This window comes from Eublepharis macularius, chromosome 12 (assembly GCF_028583425.1).
Source record: "Eublepharis macularius isolate TG4126 chromosome 12, MPM_Emac_v1.0, whole genome shotgun sequence".
NCBI lineage: Eukaryota > Metazoa > Chordata > Lepidosauria > Squamata > Eublepharidae > Eublepharis > Eublepharis macularius.
In genome coordinates this window covers 64977332-64995483 of record NC_072801.1, presented here as the reverse complement: position 1 = coordinate 64995483, position 18152 = coordinate 64977332, and the positions used below count along the sequence as shown (strand labels likewise).

The following is an 18152-nucleotide window of genomic DNA, read 5'->3' as shown; positions in this document are numbered from 1 at the left end:
GGCCAGAAGCATAAGCTGCTTTGGGTCCCCACTGTGGGAAAAGGCAGTATATAAATGAAATTAGTTAATGTAGATGAGGATAGCGGACAGGTAAAAGGAAAGTTGTTTAGTGGGTTTGAAAGAGAGGATATAGAGAAAGGTGAGCACGCTAGGGTTGCCAGGTCCCTTAAGTCTCCTGGTGGGAGACTGGGACGCGGGCACTTACCTTTTAGTTTTGTGCACGGGCATGCTTCCAGTGTGCATGATGACATCACTTCTGGGAAGTGATGTCATCATGTGGGTCAAAGGGCAGCCCGCGAGCACGTGTGCTCCCCAAAGGGCTGAATCATCCCCCCTGCAGGCCCAATTTGGCCTGAAATGGGCCCATTGCAGGGCATGGGAGTGCACCGCTGTGGAGTGCTGAACCACCCAGGGGTGTGCCGTGCCACCGGGGGAGTGCCACAGGGGGAGCACCCCCCACTGGCCAGGTAAGTGGGGGCAGAGGAGGTGGGAGCAGGGGATCCCCTGCCCCTGGTGAGGGGATGGCAAGCCTAAAGCACTCAGACACTGTCAGGAGGAGGGCAAGAGAAAATAGGGAGGGGCAGGGGATACAAGGGAAAGTGAAATACCCCCTGGCAAGTCCTTGCAGGTTCCCCACCATGCATATGGGCTAGGATTGCAAGGTCCTCTTATAGTCCCAGACTTGGCACTTACCTTTCCTGTGTGCTCAGCATGCTTTACTCTTGTGCACGGCTCTGTTCCCATGCAATGACATCACTTCTGTCATCGTGTGGGTGTAGGAGTATCTATCCACTTTGCAACGGACCAAATTGGGCCTCAGATGGGCCCAACTCACCCTTTGGCGCCCAAATCTGTTCACTGCAAAGCACGTGCTCATGAGTGGTGGTGAGGGGGGGAGGGTGAAAGCAGGGGCTCCTCCATCCCCCACCTAATATGAGCCAAGCTAAGCCAACATCACGTAACTAGGCCATAAGGAAGAGTCTGCAGGAAGGTGAAGGCAGGAGCAGACAATGGTGGGTGGAAAGGAAAGAAGGAAGCAGGAAAAGGGGAGAGGCTAAGAGGGGTAGGGAAGGGAAAGAGGACATGGTGGGGAAGGGGGAAATGAAATGCCCCCTGTTAAGTCCTTGTGGGTCTCCACTTTAAAAAATCGTATAAAAAAAATGCCTGAACACAGGTAGCACATATGGAATAATTGGTACTAGGCTAACTTGTCAGTTCAGGGTAGCACTACTAACAGAAAAATTCTGGCCAGGGCTGGGTTCCCTCCATTCACTAACAAGAAATACCAATGTTCTATTATCTGTTGGTGGAGGAGAGAATCCAGGCCAAGATGCTAAAAAACAGTAGCTTGGATCCTGCAATGCACAAGCAGAAATATAAGCAGACTTAGCACAAATCTGCTTCAACAACATCTTGTGCAACACATAGTCCTTTCTTTCCTATATATTATAGAGCCCCCCGCAAACTGGCTGTTCAAGATCTTGAACAAGCGGAAACACAAGCAGGGATACAGTGTATGAATTAGTGCAAGCAGCTACCGTGGTCTTTTTCTTGTGTTCCCACTTGCGCAACTGAGTGTCTACATCCTAGATGGGTTGAGTTGCTCAACCCAGGGAAACGGGATCAGGGCAATAAGACTTGTTGAAGCACCATTCATCCTAAAACTGCCTAAACAAATGCTGTAATATTCATTTTAAAATGGAGAAAAGGCATCCAACTGCTGGCTTATGTATTTCTTCAAGAGGTACCTGACAGTAGAAGCCCACTGTGTGTTCAAATAAATATGAGATCAGAAAAGGGGAAAAGAGATTCAAAGGGGAAATAAGAAGAGATGGACAAGTGTAGAAGTGGAGGAGAGAATTTCAGAACATCTAACTTCGGAGTAGATAGGACTGGAACTTTCTTCCTCCACTTCTATCCTTCCTTCACACTCATAATCTGCAAAGGTCACATTCATAATCTACAAAACTGGGGGGAGCAACCTAGCCTGGATTCTGTCCTCCATCAACAGCAAGTCTTTTCTAGTCTTGCTGAGATCAAGAAAAAATGCTATCTATTAAAAGTAGGCAACACTGAAAGGAGATATGGTTAGATTCGGTATAAATAAAAAATAAAACAATAAGTATCCCCCTTCAACTGCCTGGGAAGGATTGTGAAACCACAGGAAGGAAAACTAAAGAATCACCCACAGACAAAATGGAATAACCATCACTTATGCAAACATGCATATCTAAACATTACAGTGCTAGCAAAGCACATTTCAAATTATCTTCTTCAGATAATGAAAAATCATTCCTGTCTCCAAATATGTGAACCAAGCTTATGTCTACCAGGTGTCATGTAACTTTTTATACATTTGGTAAAGTTTAATATTTTTTATGAAGCTCTATTGGTTTCATACGGTTTCCTGTTTAGAGTCATCATATATATATTGATGTTTTGACAGTTGTACAGGTTTGTATGTTTCCCACTATTAGATTTTTCACTTTATTTTCATTGTCTGGGGGTGAATTTTTTGTTCCCCTAGATTCAATATAAGATACTTGTGTTTGTTTAACTCAAGTGCTGATCCATTGTGATTAAGCTTCGGAAAGACACAAGAGTATAGGCTGCCTCTAGATTTACCCTCAAGGATTTTAATAACATCTGGATTGGTTTCTGCCAGCACTCGGTACAGCCGATCCTTCCGCTGCCTGTTCCGCTTCTTCTCCATCTGGAACATGGCTAACATCTGCATCTTTGCTGTGGTGCAGTTAAGAAGAGTCTTATACTCCTCATCCAGTACAAATTCACCAAGCAGGCTCAAGGGGACCTTTGTCACTCGTTCAATCAGCTCCTCCCGATGTCTGTCCACAAAATGGCCCTCTGGGGGAAAAGATATATGAAAACCATATTCATATGTTTTGCCAGTTTCCTGGGGTTCCCATACCTTTACAATTGTAGGCATTAAAATGATTGACATGACACAGACACCAGCTGAGACTAAGCAATGCTTTCTTGAAAGCTGTGGGTCTTTGTGTAAGCAATAACAATAACGATGTATTGTCGAAGGCTTTCACGGCCGGAGAACGATGGTTGTTGGGGGTTTTCCGGGCTGTATTGCCGTGGTCTTGGCATTGTAGTTCCTGACGTTTCGCCAGCAGCTGTGGCTGGCATCTTCAGAGGTGTAGCACCAAAAGACAGAGATCTCTCAGTGTCACAGTGTGGAAAAGATGTAGGTCATTTGTATCTACTCAGGAGGGGTGGGGTTGAGCTGAGTCATTCTGTAAGAGTTTGCCAGGGTGTGGAATGCTAATGGCGGGAGGCTTCACTGAGTCATTCTGTAAGAGTTTCCCAGGGTGTGGAATGCTAATGGCGGGAGGCTTCACTGTATCCTGAGGAGGTTCTTTTGCATATGGATTGGTGCTTGATGTGCTAATCTTCTCTGCAGGGCTATTGTCGGGTGTGGAGTGTTTTGTTGGCCTGGTGTTTTTCAGAACTGGAGCCCATGCTCTGTTCATTCTTAAGGTTTCTTCTTTCCTGTTGAAGTTTTGCTTATGCTTGTGAATTTCAATGGCTTCCCTGTGCAGTCTGACAAAGTAGTTGGAAGTGTTGTCCAGTATTTTGGTGTCCTGGAATAAGATACTGTGCCCTGTTTGAGTTAGGCTATGTTCAGCCACTGCTGATTTTTCAGGCTGTCCAAGTCTGCAGTGTCTTTCATGTTCTTTTATTCTTGTCTGGATGCTACTCTTTGTGGTCCCGATGTAAACTTGTCCACAGCTGCAGGGTATACGGTATACCCCTGCAGAGGTGAGGGGGTCTCTGCTGTCTTTTGCTGATTGTAGCATCTGTTGTATTTTTCGGGTGGGTCTGAATACTGCTTGAAGGTTATGCTTTTTCATAAGCTTTCCCATCTGATCAGTAATTCCTTTGATATATGGCAAAAACACTTTTCCTGTAGGTGACTGTTTTTCCTTGGTTGTTTGATTCATCCTGGGTTTGATTGCTCTTCGGATTTCATTTCTGGAGTAGCCATTTGCCTGAAGTGCGTGGTTTAGATGATTAATTTCCTCATTGAGAAAGCGCGGCTCACATATCCGTCTTGCACGATCCACTAATGTTTTCATTATGCCTCTTTTCTGTCGGGGGTGGTGATTGGAGTTTTTACATTACAAAAATACAACAGATGCTACGATCAGCAAAAGACAGCAGAGACCCCCTCACCTCTGCAGGAGTATACCGTATACCCTGCAGCTGTGGACAAGTTTACATCGGGACCACAAAGCGTAGCATCCAGACAAGAATAAAAGAACATGAAAGACACTGCAGACTTGGACAGCCTGAAAAATCAGCAGTGGCTGAACATAGCCTAACTCAAACAGGGCACAGTATCTTATTCCAGGACACCAAAATACTGGACAACACTTCCAACTACTTTGTCAGACTGCACAGGGAAGCCATTGAAATTCACAAGCATAAGCAAAACTTCAACAGGAAAGAAGAAACCTTAAGAATGAACAGAGCATGGGCTCCAGTTCTGAAAAACTCCAGGCCAACAAAACACTCCACACCCGACAATAGCCCTGCAGAGAAGATTAGCACATCAAGCACCAATCCATATGCAAAAGAACCTCCTCAGGATACAGTGAAGCCTCCCGCCATTAGCATTCCACACCCTGGGAAACTCTTACAGAATGACTCAGTGAAGCCTCCCGCCATTAGCATTCCACACCCTGGCAAACTCTTACAGAATGACTCAGCTCAACCCCACCCCTCCTGAGTAGATACAAATGACCTACATCTTTTCCACACTGTGACACTGAGAGATCTCTGTCTTTTGGTGCTACACCTCTGAAGATGCCAGCCACAGCTGCTGGCGAAACGTCAGGAACTACAATGCCAAGACCACGGCAATACAGCCCGGAAAACCCCCAACAACCAACAATAACAATAACACTTATTTATATGAATTTTTTAGAGCCCACTAGAAAGTGGGCTTCATTCACATGGACATGTGTATGAGTACACTTGCATATTCCTAGCCACACTTCCTGGCCTGCCTAAGGCTGACTGGGTCACAGCTGAGCTAAATCAATCCTCCCCCTCACACCACTACAAGGATTGAGGGTGGGGAGAAGGATATTATTATTATTATTATTATTCCTGAAGGACTGCCGACTCCCTTATGAACCTAACCAATCGCTATGGTCCTCTTTCAAGGCCTTGCTTCAGGTGTCCTCGCCTTGTGAGATTTAGGCAAGGGGGGGCAACCTGAGAAAGGGCATGGTGCCACAACTCTGAAACTCACCCCCCCCCGGGAGAACTGTCTGCCCCCTTCTGTTGCTGTCTTCCACCAATAGGTAAGGACTATTTTGTTTTGTCTGGTTTCCTCCTGTAAGTGATTTTTAAAAATTATTATTAATAGCTGGGAAAGTATAGAGTACGAGGGTAGGGTTAAGGGAAAGAAATACATATTGGTTCATTCAAATACATCAAAAATGTTTCCTCATTGTCCTTTTTATACTCCATCGGTCAGCTCATTGTTACAGCTTTTCCATTTATTTTTGTGTCCATAAAGGTCTTCAGCTTATCCAGGAATTAAGTTTCTTGGAAGCACCTTTAAATCCAATTGTAGAAGGGGTCCCAAATGTCATCATATGTCATATTATCTCTATCTTTCAGTAAACTAGATAGTCAAGAGGATGAGATCAGACAAGAGGAAAAGAGATTCAAAAGGGAAATAAGAAGAAATGGAAAAATGTAGAAGTGCAGGAGAGACTTTCATAACATGTTGAGTGGACAGAACTGGAACTTCCTTCTTTACTTGTTAAGATAAACAGACTGCTAATCCGCAAAAGTCCTGTTGGCAGAAAAACTGGGTGGAACAATCCAGCCTGGATTCTGTCCTCCACCAACAGGAAGTCTTTCCTAGTCCTACTGAGATCCAGAAAAATGCTACCTGTTAAAAGTAGGCAACACTGAGCTGAAAGGAGAAATAGTTAGATTCCATATAAATAAAAAATAAAACAAAAGGTATCCCTTTAACTGCCTGGGAAGGAGTGTGAAATCACATGAAGGGAAAACAAAAAATTCACCCACAGAAGAAATGGAATAACCATCGCATGCAAACATGCATGTCTAAACATTACAGCTGCTAGCAAAGCATGTTTCAAATTATCTTCAAATTACACATGCATGCACACACACACACATACACACTAACAACAGAGACTGTTGTGTGGAAAAATACAATGGGCTCTAGACAACGGACTCAGTGGGCCACTGTTGCAGAGCCTTGAGCAGGCTACACTGCTTTGCTGGGCCTTCCTGCCACCACTGCAGGGACTTGGGAGGGCCACAATGCTGCATTGGGCCTCCCCACTGCTGTGGAGGCCTCCTCGGGGCAGGCCTTCCTGCCACTGCAGCATTCTCCTTGGGGTCTCCAAGGCAAGCCGTGTTGCTGATGACTTACTTTTTATTCCCAAAGAGGGGGCCTGCAAATGCACCTGCGCAGGGATAAAAAGTGAGTCATTGCCAATATGGCTTGCCTTTTATATAATAGGATGTTTTGTCAGTTGTACAGGTTTGTATATTTCCTACTATTAGATTTTTCACTTTATTTTCATTGTCTGGGGGTGAATATTTTGTTCCCCAGATTCAGTATAAGGCACTTGTGTTTGTTCAACTCAAGTGCTGTTCCATTGTGACTAAGCTTCAGAAAGACACAACAATGAAGGCTGCCTCTAGATCTACCTTCAAGGACATTAGTAAGATCTGGTTCGGTTTCTGCCAGCACTCGGTACAGCCAGTCCTTCTGCTGCCTATCCCATTCCTGCTTCATCTGGAACAGGGCTGACATCTGCATCTTCGCTGTGGTGCAGTTAAGGAGAGTCTCATATTGCTCCTCATCCAGTACAAACCCACGAAGCTGGTTCAGGGGGACCTCCGTCACTTGTTCGATCAGCTCCTCCCGATGTCTGTCCACAAAATGGCCCCCTGGGGGAAAAGATATATGAAAATCACATTCATATGTTTTGCCATGTTCTTGGCATTCCCATGCCTTTAAAATTGTAGGCAATAAAATGAGAGACATGACATAGACACTAGGTGAAATAATACTTTCTTGAAAGCTGTGGGTCTTTGTGTAAGCAATAATGATAATATTTATGTGGATTTTTGGAGCAGATTGGAAAGCAGGCTTCATTCACATGGACATGTGTATTAGTACACTTGTATATTCCTAGCCACACTTCCTGGCCTGCCTAAGGCTGACTAGGTCACAGCTAAGCTAAATCAACCACCACCACAAAGATTAAGGCTGGGGAGAAGGATATTAGAACAACCAGAAGTTCACAGGATGAGGCTTTATTAATCTATATGGTGGAACAGGACATTTCGAGGCCCGGACTAGATATGATATTGTCCACATATCTGACCTATAGGCATCGCTGCTATTTTAAAACCTAAAGAGATTGCGATGGATGATAGTTTTAGGTGGGTAGCCATGTTGGCTTACACCAAAAGAGCAAGGTTCGATCCCAGTAGCACCTTAAAGAGGGCAGATGGGACAGGAAGGAACCACACAGTGCTTGTGCACTTAAAGTGAAAACTGTCTCCAAAGGGGTGGTTTTCACTCAGTACCCACTGGGGCTCCTCTGTAGAGGGAAGTCTGCTGGTTTTGGCCACGGGGGGCAGCTCAGAAGCAGTTTCTGTCTCTTGTGAGTAGGGGGGAATGGGTCCCGCGCCATGACAACCATCCTTTCTGCGAAGGCAGGAAGGTGGGTGATGCGGGGGGCAGCCTACAACTGCACACGTGGGCACCTATCTGTCCCCCACAAGGAGGGGAGGGCATCCTCCACCACCTTGACAGCCAGCATGTAAGTCTCTGCTTCTACATGTTAGGGGCGGGCCCTACTTCCCACCCTTGGTTCTTTCCTTCCAACTTTCCAATGACGGGATAACGCAGACAGTAATGTGATCCACCTGTCTCCCCAATATCCCTGAACATGGCATCTGTCTCTTCTGTCTATCCAATACAGGTATTCCATGTATCCATGCATCCCTCTATCCTATATGCCAGGGGTGGCCAAATGGCGGCTCGCGAGCCGCATGCGGCTCTTCAAGTCTTATTTGGCGGCTCCCAGAGGCTTGCAAGTTCACTCCACCCCCAGGCTCTTTTAAGGGGCAGAGCCGACCAGCCGCTCACCCGATCTATGCACCCAGCGTGCTTCCCCTTTCCCAACGCTGGAGCAACGAAGGGGCGGGCCAGGGCTGAGGACAGCCCACCCCTCCTCGCCTTGCCGGGCACTCCTCTGCAGGCAATGAGTTTTGCCGGCCCCGCGCTTGCAGAGCACCTGGGAAGGGCAGTTGGGGGGAAGGGGAAAGAGAGAAGTGAAGACACGATGAGGAAGCGCCAAGGCAGAGGTGGCCCAGGACTTCCTGCTTTCTGGCTTACTCCCGAAAAGGCAGCTGCCGAGAGCCGCTCATGGCATGAAGCACAGCCTGTGCGGGGGGGGGGGGCGGCTTTTGCATGGGTGGAAACCTCGTTAGTTGCAGGGAGGACTGGCGCACCCATAAGTGTGTGCAGGACAGCTGAGATGGAGGAGCAGGGAATGTGTTTGCTTCAGAGGACATGTGCTTGCTTTAAGATTGTGTGGCTCTGTTTTTGTGATCCTTCCTTCCTTGATTTTTCTTTCTTCCCTCCTTCCTTCCTTCCTTCCTTTCTCTTTCCTTCTTAACATTTCTTTCTTCTTTCCATCTTTCTTTTTCTTTTCTTCCTCTTTCTTCCTTTCTCTTCTTTCCTTCCTTCCTTCCATATATTTCCATACCTTTCCATATCTTCCTTCCTTCCCTTTCCATATCTTCCTTCCTTTCTTTCTTTCCTTCCTTCCATGTCTTCGTTCCTTCCTTCCTCTTTTCCATATCTTTTCATACCTTTCAAAATCTTTCCCTTCCTTTCTCTTCTTTTAATATCTTTCCATATATTTCCATGTCTTCCTTCCTTCCTTTCGTGTATTTCTTTCCTTCTTTCCCTTCCCTTCTTCCTTCCTCTTTACTTCTTTCCATATCTTTCTATGCCTTTCCTTCCTTCTTTCCATGCCTTCTTTCTTTCCTTTTTTATCCTTCCTTCTTTCCATATCTTCTCTTTTTTGTCTTTTCCTTCCTTCTTTCCATGTCTGTCTTTTTCTTCCTTTCCATCTTTCCGTGTCTTTCCCTCCCTCCCTTTCGTTTTATCCTTCCTTCTTTCTTTCCATGTATTTCCTATTTTCAATAAAACATTAGGGTTGCCAATTCCAACTAAAAAAATACCTGGAGTCTTTAGCCAGAATACTTTAGAGGTGGTGCCTTGCAAGGATGACATCACTTTTTGTGATGTCACTTCCAGGTCAAAGGTTAGGTGGTGGTCCTTCCCAAGCTCCACCCCTTCTGATGATGTCACTCCCAGCATACTGTGCCAAAACCCCACCCCTTCCTGTGATGTCATTTCAGGGCACTCCCCCAAACCCGCCTCTTCCTCTGAAGTCTCTTCAATGCATCATGTCTTGTGGCTCTCAAACATCTCAGGTTTATTCTGTGTGGCTCTTGCATTAAGCAAGTGTGGCCACCCCTGCTATATGCCTATCCCATACAGCTGTGTACCTGTCTATTAAGAAAACTATCCCATGCACCTAAGAGAGCACCTAAACATCCAGTGCTCCATGTCCAGCTTTAGGTTACACAGCAGGGGGGGGACACCAAAGGGCATGGCAGCAGTATCTTACACAAAAATAACACAACTCACTTCACATTAAAGAATCACCCCAAAAATTGCTGTCAAAAGCACTTTATTTCTGTAACTGCTTTAGGTTACACAGTAGGAAGGCACAACAGAGCAGGAAAGCAGTGTACTACACAAAAATAACACAACTCACTTCACATCAGAGAATCACACAAACACAATTGCTGTCAAAAAGGTGAAGTGGGTTGTATTATTTTTTGTAGTACATTGCTATCATGCCCTGTTGTGCCCTCCTACTGTGTAACCTAAAGCTGTTCAAGAAATAAAGTGTTTTTGACAGGAATTGTGTTTTTGTGATTCTCTGATGTTAAGTGAGTTGTGTTATTTTTGTGTAAGATAGTGCTGCCATGCCCTTTGGTGTTCCCCTCTGCTGTGTAACCTAAAGCTGTTCAAGAAATAAAATGTTTTTGACAGAAATCGTGCTTTGTGATTCTCTGATGTTAAGTGAGTTGTGTTATTTTTGTGTGGGGGGGACTGCTGGTGTAATGTGTCATAATGCTTTGCCTACTTGTACTTTGGAAGGGAGAAAATAATTTTTTTAAAACTTTATTTTGTGTTGTTCTTGTTTTATTCTTTGTTGTGCAGTTGGTTCCCATCATAGGGAATAATGGGGCTGGCTGGCCAGCTATCTCTGTAGGTGGTGGGGGAATTTGAGGGAGGGTGTCTGTGATTCAGGTGCTCTTTCACAGGGACCAGCTGGCACTCAGAAGTGTGCCCACCATTGTGGCACCCCTGGGCTGTGCAGAATTGCCCAGGGAAAGAGAGTTTAGAAGTTCCCAGCATAGGGAACAAAGGGAGAGGGCTGGCCTTTGCCAGCCTGTTCCTGGGGTTATGGGTGTGGGGCTGCTGGGGGTGGATTTTGGTCTGTGAGGGGCTAATGTGGGGATTTGGGTCTGTGTGTGGCAGCTGGGGGGGAATTGGGTTTGTGTGGGGCTGTAGGGGGTGGACTTTGGGGGCTGAGAGCACCTACTTGGGGAGGCCATGCAAAATGCCACCCCTGGCAAGACAAGCCTCCCCCAGCTGTCAGTGGTAGAGAGATTAGAGCAGCTACTTGGGGACGCCATGAAATGCCCCCCCCCAAGTGGGAGCAGTCTGAGCCTTGGTGGGGGGTGGGAGGAAGGGTGGGAGAAGGGCCCCAGAGGGCTGGGGGGCATTTTGCATGCAAAATGCCACCCCTGGCAAGACAAGCCTCCCCCAGCTGTCAGTGGTAGAGAATGAGATTAGAGCACCTACTTGGGGAGGCCATGAAATAGCCCCCCCAAGTGGGAGCAGGCTGAGCCTTGGTGAGGGGTGGGAGGAGGGGTGGGAGAAGGGCCCCTGAGGGTGAGGGGGCATTTTGCATGCAAAATGCCACCCCTGGCAAAGGAAGCCTGCTTCTTCATTTTTTCCCCATAGGAAATAATGAAGAAGATGCTCCTTTATGGGAGGATAGGGGGACCTGCTTTGGGGGGCCATAACATGGCCCCCCAAAGTCCAATCGGTCTGAAACTTGGGGGGTTTGTAGAGAGGGGTTAGAGGAAGGTCCCCACCAATTTTGGGCTGATTCGGTGGGAAAATGCCTCCCCCAGATGTTTGGGAAGACGCCGGAGGCATTTTCCCATTGAAAAAGCCGAAAGCCGAAAGCCGAAAGTAAGCCGAAAGCCGAAACCCGAAACGGCCAGCTGTTTCGGCTTTTGGCTTTTACGAAAGACAATCCTCTTTCGGCTTTCTGCTTTCGGCTTTAGCCGAAAATTTTTGCCTTGCACACCCCTAGTAGGGACCATACCACTTCAATGTTGGCCATTTACATGGGCTCTCAATCTGTTTCCAGGCACAATTAAAGATGTTCATTTTGACCTTAAAAGCCTTATATGGCTTTGGACCAGCATTCCTGAAGGACTGTCTACTCCCTTATGAACCTACGCAACTCTTTCAAAGCCTTGCTCCAGGTATCCTTGCCTTCTGAGATTTAGGTGGAGGGCAACCCTGAGAAAGGGCGTAGTACCACGACTTGAAGGTATTTTGTTTTGTCTGGTTTTGTCAATGATCCATCATACCTCCCATATGTTTTAATCGTTTTTATGTATGTGTATTTTAGCCTAGTTTTAAGTGTTTTAATTATGTGTTTTTGTTTGGTTTCATTGGCTTTTAAGATATTATTAATTATGTTTTTAATCTGTTAGTGGCATTGGTGGCCCTAATCAGGTCAAAAAGACAGGGTATACATTTTGTAAATAAATAATAAAAGTAAACACAAATGTATGGCAGAAAGCTAGCAGGAGCTGAGATCCTTCTGGGCTAAATCGGCCTTCGGTTTCCTGCAGGTACTATAAAGCTCAGGCACCGGCAGAGAAGCAGAAATCCTTAGGCGTAAAACAAAGGACTTTTGGCCCTTTGGCTCTTAGCTTGTGGCTTGGAGCCAGTGTCCTTGGATGAACCAGCCATTGAATTGCAAGCAGCCCAAGGCATATTGTTGTCTTGTTTATTTGCTTTATACTGTGTTTTCTTTTAGCTGTTGTGAATTTCTCTGGTTCCCTTATATAAACTATGGAAGTATCCACAGTGATCTCCTGTCTTGTCTTTTAATCATTGGTCAAACAAAAGGACCTCCAAATCCAAGGAAAAATGCCTACTCTCTCACCTCTAACGATTTCAAAAAAAAAAAGCAAAGGCATGCGTAACTGTTAAAAAGCATAGTATGGGGAAATCACAAATCTCACGTGCTCACTGCATGTTAGCTGGTGCTTTGGGGGCTATTGAACCTTTCCAGGACCAACCCAGATTGCATATTGGGAGGTGAGGAATTGGCAGCAGGGTAGGTCCAAAGCTTCTTTCCAGTCAGGATTGAGGAAACAATGACCTAGGAATGTAGAGCCAAATAATGTCCCACTTCATTACATTTACCTGCAAGCTGCCCAATAAGTCGTCTGTTTGTTTTCTTTAAGATTTCTTGCAGCCGATCCTTTCCAGATGTTCTCCAGGCTGGCATTAATTCATACAGTTTCTGCATTTGCTCTTGATCGGTACCTTTGATGTCTCGCATTTGATGAAATGTTATTACAGCATTGAACTCCAGAAACTCTACTACAACATTCACCCCTACAGCACAGCGAATCAGTTCTTGTTGGTGCCTCTCAACAAAATGTTCCTCTGAAAAAATATGATAAAAAGACAGCCATTAGTTTGTAGACATTGCAGACCGCAAAACCAACCCATCTGGTCCCTTTTAACATCTTCCATAAGGGCACAATACTCCATGATACTGTTCTATCTAAGCAGGGGCCGACCCTCTCTCAAAGACAGATGGTGTTGTCTAATGGTTAAAGCACCAAGCTAAGTTTGTGAAAACCCAGATTCAACTCCCTGTGTACCATGAAACTCACTGTCTGATCTTGAACCAGTCATTCTCTCTTCATCTAACCTACCTCACAAGGCTGCTGCATCGGTAAAATGTAGGACAGAAAAATTATGTATGCTACCCTGAGCTCCTTGTAGGAAAAAAATGCTGAATAAATACATTGAAGCATTTTCTAATTGGAGTGATCAATGGCATAAGTGGCCAGTTTTGGCTGGATAGTCTCTTGCCAAGAAACTCCACCAGGGGTCACCAAAAGTCAGCTATGACTTGACGGCACTTTCCACTCCACTTTGTTTTGTTTTTTTGAAAAAAATTTTATTGGGTTAGAATCCGTTATTTTTTCATTTACATTCAATTTTCCCCAAATTTTTCATTTCTAACCCCCTCCCTTTCCCCCCCTTTTGTTGACTTCCAACAGTTTTCCAACCCTTTGTCCCTTTTCCCTTACTTCTATTAAATTCCTCTATCTAAAACAAATATATATTCTCCATTATGCTAAGCAGTACATCCTTAACTATTTTTCTTATTATATACCCAAACTGTAAGTCTTTGTTCCATCTTAGATAAACAATTTATCCCATTTTCCAATTTTAAATATTTCTATATATCATAAACCATAAAAACCTTACACATTTAAATCAAACAATTTGACTTATTCTCTATATATTACTCATTCTGTCTTTTTATAATAATTCTATATAACTCTCATCACATAGTCAATCAATTTAACTCATCTATACCTTCAGACATTCACAGCGCAATCCTATGGCCGGCCCCAACGCCGACGCGGCTGCACTGGTGGTGTGGCGGCGCCGCCGGGCCGGATCCTGTGCCAGCAAAGTGTGGCCGCAGCGGCGCCCGCAGCGGCGCAGAGATGCAATTTTGGAGAACCAGAAAGTGTTGTGGGCGGGTCTGATCCACGGCCGCCGCCAGGCGCAGCCAAAGGGCGCTGTTCCTGACAAGCGTCAGGGGGAGGGGCCAGGAAAGGCGCAGCCTATGGGCAGCACGCGATCCCGGCCAGGCCCCAGAGCAGCAGGCAAACCGCGCCCATGCTGGCAGACTGCCTCGGCTCATGTGTCGGGCGGGGCTCGCAGTCGGGAAGGAGAGGGGTGGGCGTAGTCTGAGAAGCCTTTCCCCCGTTTGCCCAATGTAGCACCAAGTCCCTGGCGGCCGCGTCCAGAGAGGTTGGCATGGGACTGGCAGGCGCCCTGCCATGAGGAATCCAGGGCAGCAGCCAGTCTCTGGCAGCAGGGGACAGCCCCCAAGTGGTGCCGAAGGGGAGGGCTGGCCTGAGGCCGCCACCAAGAGGCAGACACAGCGGGCCTGCCCCCTCGTCCCCATCCCAAGGCAAAGAACACAGACACCCATTGCACAGAAATCAGCCTTTATTATTATATCATCCCACCTCCCCCAGCAGACGTGAGGAAGGGGAGGCGTGTAGGAGAGCCGTCTGTGCAGCAAAACACCCCACCCCACCCCCAAGGCGGCAGCGGCGGTCACCGGCGAGGCCGGCGGCCGGACCCCCTTGGCCGTCCACGGGCCCGGCCTCTCGCACGCAACTGGGCCCGAGGGAGGGGTGCCTCTGGGGCGGGTGGAGCTGCTGCAGCGGGTGGGGCCGGAGGGTCGAGGATGGCGACGAGCCGCCCGAGCAGGGCTTCGGCACGGACTTGAGAGGCACACCCCACCCCTCCCAACAACCATGGCCTGTTGGCGTGGGAGGCTGGCAACTGCTCCACGGGATTGGATGCGAGGCAGGACGCCCTGGGGTGGAAGGTGTTGGAATGACCAATGGGGCTGCTGCAGACGCCCGAGGGGCTGGACCCACTCTGGGAGGCGGCCGCTCATGGGACTGTGTTGCTGGGGCTGCGGCTGCGATGGGGGCGACCCTCCCCAGGCGCGCGAGACCTCCTGCCCGGGATATGGCATCCACCTGCCACCACCCTGGATTCTCCATTGGTGGGGGCTAGGGTTCCAGCGAGCGGACCGTTTGCCCTGCCATCTCCCGCCCCCTTGCAGCTGCAGCTCGCACCACCCTCTCCCTGGCTTATCGTGTGCCAGCTACTCTCCCCACCGGGGATCCCCGCTCACATGCCCCGCCCCAACCCTCTACCTGGCCATAGATACAGGGGGGTTAGCCGTGTTAGCCTGTGGTAGCGAATTCAAAAAGGGTCCCGTAGCACCTTTACAACTATCCAATTTTATTGTGGCACAGGCTTCTGAGAATCAAGTTCTCTTCGGCAGATGGGTGGTACAGACACTGGTCAAATACAGAGGAGGAGGGGGGGAGGAGGGAGGGAGGGGGCGGGGAGGCAAGACGGGGTGTGTCGGATACATTTGTGGCAATGTGCAGGTGGGGAGATGTGACGGGAGTGTTGGGGGAGGGGCGGAGGACGAAGTCAGACTCGCAGACACAGAAAACAGTTGTTGTACATCTCGTTTTATTGCACTGGAAAGAGCGGGCTTGCGTTTAGGCTGGCGAGGGAGCCGGAGCATTCCACACAGCCCTCCTTCCCGCTCGGAGGGGCGGGGCTGGGATGCAGGCCGCGGCGCGACGGTGCTTCCTGGGCTGCAGCCAACCGTCCGTCAGAGATGTTTGGGGAGGGCGGGGCGCGGGGGAGCAGCCATGCCCTGGACGTGCCTGTGGGGGAAAAAGACACGTGTGGGCTTTGCCTCATTCCACTGGCAAGGCAAGCCCCACACTCCGCCATCCGGGGGGGGGGTTGCACATGGTCGAGGGCAGCAGCTGATGCATGACGGTCTGGTGAGGATGCACTCGGCCTTGGCAAGCCTTTACCTCTAAGGGAGAGAATGAGCTGGTCACAACAAACACCTGGCCACATGTGGTTTTCGAGGCGCCTGCCTCTGAGGCAGCCAGGGGCGGCCATGGTTGCCCCCCACCCCTGCTGGGCCTCACCCAAAGCGGCAAGTGAGCGGGTGGGTTCAGGTGAATGGGCGGTTTGCACTAATCTGCGGAATGCCCCCCCACCTCCTCCTTACCTGTCAGCGCTCCGTCGGTCATCACCAGGTGGGAGCGCCAGAGTCAGGGCACCTGCAAGGAAACGGGAGAGCATGCGGTTAATTTGCAAAGTGTCATTCCCTTCTGCCACGGAAGGGTTAGTTTGTTTGTGCTTAGTTAGAAGCAACTAGCATGCATCAGTTAGCTGTGGAGTCATTCTTTCTATCACGGTAGAAAGAGAGTTAGGCAGACATTTGCACCTCTTCCCCTTTATGCGAAGTTCCCCCAGTTTTTCGCAAAGTCCCCGGAGTGCATTCTGCGCCTGCCAATGTGAATGCCCTCAGCCCGTTTCGGTTTTCAAAGGGGCAATGCCACTCAGCAGACGGGCAGAGCCTCCGGCCGAGTGCTCACTTACCTGGGGGTTTGGGCGGCGCTGGCCGGATGTTTTGTAGGGCGCGGTCGCAGGTGATTGGGTGCAGAGAGGGGGGCTCGTCCACGCCGGGCGCGCACGCTGATTGGTCCCCGGGATAGTTCTCATCCTATGCTCCTTCGGGCCATAGGGGCGGGGCGAGGCGCTCAGAGAGGGGGCTGATTTTTCGCCGTTCCATGGACGCCTATGGGCTACGCCTTCTTTTTCCGTGGCGTAGCTTTTTTGCGCCGCTGTGGGCGTTCCCGCTTCTGGAGGAGCTTAGGGAGCGGACTAACTCTGACCCCGCCTTGCTCCCCGCCCCCCCCTGCGTCGGCGTAGGGCTCTACGCCACTTCTGCGCCGCCGCCCGGGCGCCTGTGGCTTGCACCGGTGCTGGCCCGCCGGCGGGCCAGCGCCACGTCCCAGCGCGGGCGGAAGGCCACTTACGCGGGCGTACGGGCTAGATGCGCCCTCGCAAGCCTTAGTTCGGTTCCTGTTCACTTTCCGTGCCCTTCTTAGGATTGGGCTGCCCGTTTGGTGCATTATACAGATCTTATCAAAGAAAGAAAATATTGTTGGTTACTCAATCCTTATATTTAATCCTTATAGTTAATTATTTTCTATCAATATTCTATTTGTTAACCTATATATATCTATATATATGTCAATCTGTTAATCTAACTGCTTATAAATTCACATTTATCTCTTCTCCCCCCGGTAAAGTCACCCCCCTCTACATTTTATTATACTTCAGTAGTTCTCAAACTGCCACAGTTTTCCTCCCACCTCCCATTTCTTCTCCAGATATTGTTTCAGCTTCTCCCAATCTGTGTTAAACTGCCCTGAGTCCAGATTTCTCAATTTTCTTGTCATCTTGTCCATTTCAGCCATGTACAGCAATTTGTAGATCCAATCTTCGATAGTTGGCACTTCTTGTACTTTCCATTTTTGCGCATACAAAAGTCTAGCTGCTGCCGTCATGTAAAATATCAGCGTCCTGTGATGGGCTGGAATTCCCTCCATTCCCAAGTTCAGTAGCAGGAGTTCTGGGTTCTTATTAATTTGAAATTGTAAAATTTCACTCATTTCTCTTATTATTACCCCCCAGTACTGCCTGGCTACCTCACACGACCACCACATATGATAGAGGGAGCCCTCATGCTTCCTACATTTCCAGCATTTATTAGAAGTGTTCAAATTCCCTAGCGCAATCTTCTTTGGTGTCATGTACCAACGATAGATCATTTTGTAGATGTTCTCTTTGATATTTGTACATGTCGTTGTCTTCATTGTAGTCTTCCACAAGTATTCCCATGCCTCCATTGTTATTTCTTTATTAAAATTTATAGCCCATTTCACCATTTGTGTTTTAACTGTCTCATCCTCAGTATACCATTTCAACAATACTTGGTATACCTTGGATATTCTTTTCTTATCCTCTTTAAGAAGGGTCTGCTCTAGTTCCGAGTTCACTATTCGTATACCTCCTTTTACAGAGTCCGAGTTATACAAATCTCTGATCTGTCTGTACTGGAACCAATCGTAATTAGGTGATAGTTCCTCTTGCGTCTTTATTCTAAGTTTAGATGCTTCTACTTTAGTTATTTCTTTATATGTTAAACATTGTCGTTCATTATCAACAGCTCTCGGGTCTATCACCTCATATGGAACCACCCACCAAGGAGTTCCTTCTT

The 18152-nt window shown here is 47.9% G+C and overlaps 1 protein-coding gene across 3 annotated transcripts in view; it reads right to left on the bottom strand.

The window, feature by feature from the left end:
* The window catches only part of LOC129338334 (uncharacterized), a 90851-nt gene that overhangs the window by 29861 nt on the left and 42838 nt on the right, over positions 1–18152 (bottom strand). For 2 of the 3 annotated variants that reach the window (XM_054992468.1, XM_054992471.1), the window contains exons 15-17: positions 12641–12886; positions 6733–6975; positions 2626–2865 (exon numbers count right to left, since the gene is read on the bottom strand). In XM_054992468.1, the coding sequence (XP_054848443.1) occupies positions 2626–2865; positions 6733–6975; positions 12641–12886 (729 nt within the window). The remainder of the gene's footprint in view (positions 1–2625; positions 2866–6732; positions 6976–12640; positions 12887–18152) is intronic. The other variant, XM_054992470.1, reaches the window with a different exon arrangement.